This window comes from Netta rufina, assembly GCF_964035555.1.
Source record: "Netta rufina genome assembly, chromosome: 17".
In the NCBI taxonomy this organism is placed as follows: Eukaryota; Metazoa; Chordata; class Aves; order Anseriformes; family Anatidae; genus Netta; species Netta rufina.
This window is the reverse complement of record NC_140141.1, coordinates 15,007,765-15,015,050: the sequence shown is the minus strand read 5'-3', so window position 1 is coordinate 15,015,050 and position 7,286 is coordinate 15,007,765. Positions and strand designations below refer to the sequence as shown.

The 7,286-nt window shown below is 68.5% G+C and overlaps 2 protein-coding genes across 2 annotated transcripts; one reads left to right on the top strand and one right to left on the bottom strand.

Annotated features, from left to right (window-relative positions):
• Window positions 1-1,611: 1,611 nt before the first annotated feature.
• Window positions 1,612-2,696, bottom strand: CRYBA4 (crystallin beta A4; the record flags this gene model as incomplete). Its single annotated transcript, XM_084296957.1, has 5 exons — window positions 1,612-1,759; window positions 1,853-1,995; window positions 2,111-2,252; window positions 2,416-2,534; window positions 2,658-2,696. 5 exons carry the CDS (start codon window positions 2,694-2,696, stop codon window positions 1,612-1,614), a joined length of 591 nt encoding a protein of 196 aa, XP_084153083.1.
• A 2,000-nt stretch (window positions 2,697-4,696) lies between these two features.
• Window positions 4,697-7,081, top strand: CRYBB1 (crystallin beta B1; the record flags this gene model as incomplete). Its single annotated transcript, XM_084297466.1, has 6 exons — window positions 4,697-4,731; window positions 5,326-5,464; window positions 5,783-5,901; window positions 6,251-6,383; window positions 6,510-6,652; window positions 6,901-7,081. The coding sequence occupies exons 2-6, from the start codon at window positions 5,345-5,347 to the stop codon at window positions 7,079-7,081; spliced, it is 696 nt and encodes a 231-aa protein (XP_084153592.1). The 5' UTR covers window positions 4,697-4,731; window positions 5,326-5,344.
• Between the last annotated feature and the right edge of the window lie 205 nt (window positions 7,082-7,286).

Below are 7,286 nucleotides of genomic sequence, written 5' to 3'. Positions count from 1 at the left end.
CCCGGCTGTGGGTGCATGGGGGCATCGCACCCCAGGGGGGGGGCTCCCAGGGCTGCTCCCCCCCAGCACAGGGCAGCGCCCGGCGAGCAGCCGGGTTTCCATCCAGCAGAGCGCAGAAACACCAGGGTGGCTTTACCTGATTTCCAGGCGGTGGCCGGGCTCGGGGACGGGCAGGCTCCGCTCGCTCGTGGCCGCCGCACGGCTCCTTTGTGCTGGAGCCTTCCAGAGAGGATCCCCGAGCGAGACATCGCGGGGATAACTCCTCCCCCCGCAGCCCCCGCCGCCGCCGCGGCCCTACCTACGGCGCAGGAGGATGCTGCAGCTCCCACCCAATTTTCATGCTGGAAACGCGGCCGAGTCACCTTCACCCGCACCGTGGCCACCGGTGATTTGGGCGTGGGACAAGGTGGCCCTGTAGAGTGGGGGGGGGGGCATGGAGCCCCCCAGATTGTGCCCGGCAGGAGGGGGCTGCTGGAGAGGCACCCCCAGAGCCCTGCCCTTTGCACCGTGGGTCTGGAGCACGGGCAGGTTTGGCTCTGCCCGAAGCCACGCGGAGCCCCCAGAGCCAGCTGCAGCCCCTGGTCCCTCTCATTGTTGTCCCGGGTCCCTGGGGGTCCCCGGGGGCCCATCAGCACAGGGCTGGTCCCAGCAGCAGCTGCTGGCCCTGCTCCCAGCTGCGCTGCCCCCAGACGTGGCATTGTCCCCACCGTCCCCAATGCCCAGGGGACGGGCACCAGCTCCTCCAACCGACAGCCCCAGATGTCCTGGGGCAGCCGCAGGGTTTCCCTCAGCCCGTCCCAAGCTGTCTGGTCTTCCTCCATTCTGTCCTTTTAATTGTTGTGTCCTGCGAGGAGAATTCTGTCCCCGGGAAGCATTGTCTCCGAGGGTGGTCTTTCTTTTGCAAATGTCGGGAATGGGACATTTTAATCACACCAAACCTTTTTTTTTTTTTTTTTTTTTTTTTTCTGCAGAGTGCTTCTGAAATGAGAAACATTTCCAAACCAGCTTTTTCCTGCCACACTTCCAGCTCCAGCTGGCCACCATTTTCCTGCTTGCCAGAGCAGGGGTTCAGCAGCAGCGGCTGGCAGGAGCAGCGGGGGGCTGCGCTGCTGGGGGGCGCAGGGGGGTGTACGTGGGGGTGGGGTGCGTGGGGGTGTGCAGGGGGGTGTGCACGGCTGTGGGGGTGTGTGTGGGTGCAGGATGGGTGCACAGCGTGCTGCTGGGGCCTGCCAGACCCCACAACCCTTCCCGCCCAGGCTCAGTGGTGGCCGCAGCGTCCTCCTCCACCTTGGTGGGGCCGAGGGATGCTCACTGCACCCCACTGCTGTGGGAGCTGGGCAGGGGCCTCGCCTGCCTGTGACAGGGACAGGCGGGTGGCTGTGCCATGGCAGGACAGACTGACAGACCCCCATCCGTCCCTGCCCCGCCTGGGCACATGGCACCATCTCAACAGCACGCCCGCGGTGACACAGCCTGCACGCATCCCCCAAGTGCGAGCGCGCCGCCTCGTACAACGGAGCTTTATTGAGCTTTGGTGCCGGCACCACGCCGGGCAGGCAGCGCCCGAGGGATGGGGACAGGGCCGGGGCCGGGTGGCCGCGGTGCGGGCGGTCACTGCTGGACCCTGCGGATGGACTGCACCTGGCCCGTCTGCGCGTGGGAGCCCCACTCCCGCACGTGCTTGTACTCGCCGGCGCCGCTGTCGCTCTCCAGCAGGTACTGGAAGCCGCGGTACCCCGGGTACTGCGAGCAGACCCACCTGGAGCAGAAGGCAGCGCGTCTCAGGGCTGGGGGCACCGCGACGGGGCCGGAGACGCCCGGTGCCGCGGGTCCCGCTGCCCCCGCTACTCACGCGCCGGAGCACACAAGGAAGGAGCCGACGGCGCTGCTGCCCCAGCCCAGGGCGGGCAGCGAGGGGCAGTCGTCGCTCAGCTCCCCTCTCCTGCCCTGGAAGTTCTCGTGCTCGAACAGCATCAGCCGGCTGCGCCGGTGGTCCTGCAGCGAGAGGGCACCGCGTGGGCACGGCCACCCCATGCCCCCTGCCCTCTGCCCATCTCCCCATCCAGCGCCGTCGGGGGTCCGGCACAGCCCCGTGCCAGGCCCTACTCACGGCGCAGGCGATGGGGCGGAAGGAGCACATCCTGTCCACACGGTAGGCGTTGCTGCCGCTCCACGCCTCCCAGCACGGGTACTCGCCGCGCTCCAGCACGAACTGCTGCCCCTGGAAGCCGCAGTGCTCGAAGCCTGCCCAGCTGCCGGGGAGGTGGGGTGAGCGCCCCGCGGCACCCAGCGCCCCCAGCACCCAGCGCCCCCGGCAGCCCCCAGCGCTCCCCACAGGAGGCAGCCCCGTGGTTTGGGTGGCAGAAGGCACCCGGTGCCCCCGCCTGCCCCTGCAGCCCCCCGCCCCGCACTCACGCCCCGCTCTCGATCTTGAAGGAGCGGACGGTGCTGAAGCCGCGCTCCGGGGTGCTGTAGCAGTCGGCAGTGAACTCGTGCCTCTTGCCCTGGAAGAAGGGCTCGTCCCACACCACGATCTGGGGAGCACGGGCGGATCAGAGGCGCTGCAGGCGCAGAGGTCCCCAGCAGACGCTGCGCCCCCGTGCCCGGGTGTCCGCGGGGCTCAGCCCCTGCTCCTGCTCCTCCCCGGCCTCCCGCACCTTCCAGAGACCGGAGGCCGTCCTGCGGCGCTGGCTCATGGTGGTTCTGTGCAGGAGAAGAGGAGGCTGGTGCGGGGCTGCTGGCACACCGCTGCCCGGCCCCGGGGCCGCGCGCTGCCTCCTGCGCTTACCGGGGTGAGGAGCTGCGCACGGAGAGGTGGCGCGGCCGGCAGCCCTGGGGCAGGGTTTTTATAGCTCCAGACAGAGCCAGGCCGGGAGGGCATTACAGAAAGCCCTAACTCAGCACACGGCGGGAGGAGGGACCGGGAGGAACAAAGGCAGGGCTGCGGAGAGGCTGGAGAGTGGGGGCACCAGGGCTCCCAGTGACCCCAGACCTGTGGAGCCGGGGCATCGCGCTGCAGCCTGCCCTGCTCCCCAGGGGAGCCCTTCCCCTGCTCCAGGCTCTGCTGGGACCATGACCAGAGGTGTCCCTGCCTGTCTGCACCAGGGGCATTTGGCACGTGCAGTGCAGGGCAGCAGGCCAAAACTGTGTGTGGAGGAGCTCGCTGTCCGTGGTGGGGCAGAGCAGCTCTCCCCAGGGGCCAGGGCAGCTCTGAGAGGCAGCAAATGCAACTTAAAATAGAAATACGTCTAACAAACATGAAAATGAATGCAAATTGAAAGCCGAGAGCCACGAGGGCTGGCTGCCGTGAGGTCAGGGAGCTGCCCTGGGGGTGCCGGGAGGTACGGGAGCACCGCGTGCACCCGGCCGTGCTGCCACGGGAACGGCGGGCGGCCGATAAAACTGCAGGGAGAGGAGAGATCGATGAATGCTTGGTGTTTTGGGAAGCATCCCTGATGGTGCAGCTGAGCCGCGTGGCTGCAAGTTAACACTTCACCCCCGGGGGGAAGGAGGGGACGGCGGCCGGCAGCCCCTGCGCAGGGCTCCGCGCTCAGCGCGCCGCTCGGGGCATTGCTGCTGCCCGTGCTGAGTGCTGGCACAGCAGCAGGAGCACCAGGAGCCTTGGAGTCTTTGACAGAACAGGGAGGAGACAAGTGCCCGGGTGCTGCAGGGGCACCAGCACCGCTGCTCAGCACCCTCCCGGCACCCACCGCCCCTCCACCTGCCTTGCCGGGGGCTGGCACAGCACCGCGGCGCTGGAACCCAGCGTGGGACCTGGTGCCAGTGCGCTGTAGGAGTAGGAGCGGTAGGGAACCAGCACGGCACGTGCTGAATGTGCTGAAAACTCGCTAACGAGTGGGGCTGGCAGGCAGGGATGGCACGGGCTGGCCAGCTGGAGCATCCTCAGAGGAGAAGGCTGTTTTTAGGGACTGAGATATTCAGAAAGTGTCGGGTTTGATTGCACATCTCCAGGGGAAAACCTCAGGAACAGCTCTTGAAGCATTTTGAAGCACTGAAGTCTGGCATCCTGGCATCCTCGGGGCAGAGCACTCGGGTGCTGGCCGGTACAGAGGGATGTTTAAAGTGAGATAAGCGGAGTTCAGAGGGGAAGTGAGGAAGCAGACGGGCTGACCCAGGGCAGGGTTAATGCAAAGCCAGGCTGGGGAACCTGCAGGCGCTGCCCCCAGGGCTGAGCTCTCCCTGTGCCAAAAGGCCTGGGGTCGGACAGGGGGGGCTGGGAGCAATCCCCGGCTCTGCCCAGCTTGGTGCCAGCACCGGGCTGGGCTCCTGCCCCCGGCGGTGGGCACAGGGCAGCTGTGGGGCTGTTTTCGGGCCAGCCGTGGGGCACGGGGCTGGTGCTCCATGCCCAGCCGTGGCGCTGCTGGAGCCGGGTGCTGGAGCCGGGTGCTGGTGCGGGTCCATGTGCGGGGGCTATATATGCCCTGCACGGGTGAGTGGGTGCCAGCGCGCTGCGAAGTGGCACGGTCAGGCCTTCTGTTGTGCCGCGGGCACAAAGGAAAGTGCTGGGTTCAGCAGCTGGGCACGGGGCCGGGGAGAGGCTTCCAGCGCCGTGCGGGATGTGATGACGGGGCGGCCGCGCAGACACTGATGAGCTCGCACTTCCTTTGTGCGCCCGCCCGGGGCCTGCCCTTGCCAGGCTATAAAATGGGGGCCCCGCTGCACCCCGAAACACAAGCCCGCTCACTCCAACAAGAAGCAGCAGCTGCCCAGGTAAGAGGACCAAGTGCCCGCGCTGCAGCACTGGCTCCAGCTGGTCCCGAGGGGGGGAGAGAGAAACACAGGGGCTCGTCCGTGCCCAGCACTGTGCCACTGCTTGGAGCGCCCCGAGCCCATCACAGAGCTCCGGCACCCTGCCACCCTCTGCGGGGGCTGCTGAATAACCCTAAACCATGGTTTAGGGTTTAGGGTCATCGGGGTGCCCCCAGGAGGTCCACACACAAAGGGGGGTGCGTCCTGCCCGCCCCACGCACACCCGTGCGGGACAGCCCCAGTGCAGGATCAGGCCCTGGGGAGGGCAGGGAGCGGGGAGCTCAGGGCACCCCCGCACGGCGAGACCATGCTGGGAGCTCTCCTGGGCACAGAAGGGGAGCATGGTGAGTGCCACCTCCTGCTGCCCAGGCAGGACCCGCTGCCTCTGCCTGGCCTGCCTGGGGAGCCTGGCCTGCCTGGGGAGCCCCCAGCTCCTCGCCCCATGCTGCGCCCCTCCCCTCCCCAATGCCACCCCAATGCCAGCGTCCCTGGGGCCGGGTGGGGTGTCCCACGGCCGTGCCCCCACTAACCTGCGGCTGGCATCTCTGCCCCAAGACCTGAGCTGACCACCGCAATGTCTGAGACCACGAAAACCGCCGCTGCGGAGGACAAGGAGAAGGCACCAGCTCCATCCTCCGACCCCACACCCGTCACCAACAGCAAGGGCGAGGAGCCCGCCGCAGAAGCTTTCCGGGTAAGCCCCGCACATCCCCGCACAGCACCAAAATGCCGGGGTGCTGCTGGGGAGCTGCATCGGGGCTGGAAACGAGGGGCGAGCCGTGAGGGTGCCCCGTGACAGCTCTACGGTGCCAGGCACAGGGGGCACGGTGCAGGCACAGCCCCTGGCCCCACAGCTCCATCCCGACCCGGCTGCACCCACTGCGGGGGCACCAGCACGGGGACCCCCGGCGTGGCCATGGCACCCAGAGCAGGGAGCGGCTGTCGGGGGGGACCTCGGTGTGCCGGGACACGCGGCCCCGTGCCCTGCCCGAGCCCTTCCCTCTGCCCCCAGATCATCGTCTTCGAGCAGGAGAACTTCCAGGGCAGGCAGATGGAGTTCACCGCCGAGTGCCTGAACCTGGCCGACTGCGGCTTCGAGCGGGTGCGCAGCGTCATTGTCAGCTCCGGACCGTGAGTGACCCTGCCCCGGAGGGACCCGTGCCCGTGGGGACGCCGTGGCCCAGGGGTGCAGGGTGATGCGTGGGCATCTCCTGCAGCTGGGCACAGCGCCTGTCCCCCCCCCCGGTGACAAGGGCGGTGGGCGCGGGGTTGGCTGCTGGGGCCGAGCAGCGGTCGCTGTGCCCAGGGGTGTGTGAGCTCCTGCCCCCCATGGGCTGGGAGAAAGGCAGGCACAGAGCAGCGGGCTCGGTCCCGGCACCCACGGATATTTCGGGTGCTGGGAGCCCAGCTTGGCCGCCCCGCGGGCTGGTGGAGCAGGAGAGGAGCCTGACCCCTCGCGCCACCCTGCCCCTCTCCCCAGCTGGGTGGCCTACGAGCAAGCCAACATGCGCGGGGAGATGTTTGTCCTGGAGAAGGGCGAGTACCCTCGCTGGGACACCTGGTCCAGCAGCTACCGGAGCGACTGCTTCATGTCCATGCGCCCCATCAGGATGGTGAGTGGCCTGGGAAGGAGCTGGCTCCGGCTGGGGCTGGGGCTGGGGCTGTGTCCGTGCCACACGGTGCCCGGTCACTGTGAGCACCGGCCACCCAGCCCAGCGCCTCCCCGCTGTCCTCCCCAGGAGGCTGAGGACCACAAAATCTCCCTGTACGAGTCTGCTGACTTCAAGGGCAACAAGATGGACATCCAGGAGGACGACGTGCCCAGCCTCTGGGCTTACGGCTTCTGCGACCGCGTGGGCAGCGTGAAGGTGCCCAGTGGAACGTAAGCCGGGCTGCAGCTCCCCCAGCTCCCTGCACCCGCACGGGCCCTGGGCAGCCGCTGGTGCTGGGCTGCTCCCTGCCCACCCCTGGGTGCGGGGGGCTCCACGTGCTGCCTCCTGGGTGCAGGGGGTGTCCCGCAGGCAGCGGGGCACAGCCGGGCAGCGGGGACCCCGGGCAGGGTTTTGTGGTGGGGACGTTTGTTGGTGGGTTCACAGCTCGGCAGCTGACGCCCGTGTGCTCTCCCCGCAGCTGGGTCGGGTACCAGTACCCGGGGTACCGGGGCTACCAGTACCTCTTTGAGACCGGGGACTTCAGGCACTGGAACGAGTGGTGCGCCTTCCAGCCGCAGCTGCAGTCCATCCGCCGCGTCAGGGACATGCAGTGGGAGCAGAGGGGCGCCCGCCCCGGCCCCACCGCCCCCTCCGAATGAGGGCCCCCCCCCCCCCCCAACGGGCGGCCCCGGCCCCGCGGTGCTGAGCGGAGCCTGGCGCGGGGGCAATAAAGAGTGAGACGGTGCCGGTGGTGCTGCCAGCTGCGGGGGGGGCGCTGGGAGATGGGTGCTGGGAGATGGGTGCTGGGTGCTGTGATGGGTGCTGGGTGCTGGGTGCTGCAGGCAGGGTGCAGGGTGAGCAGTG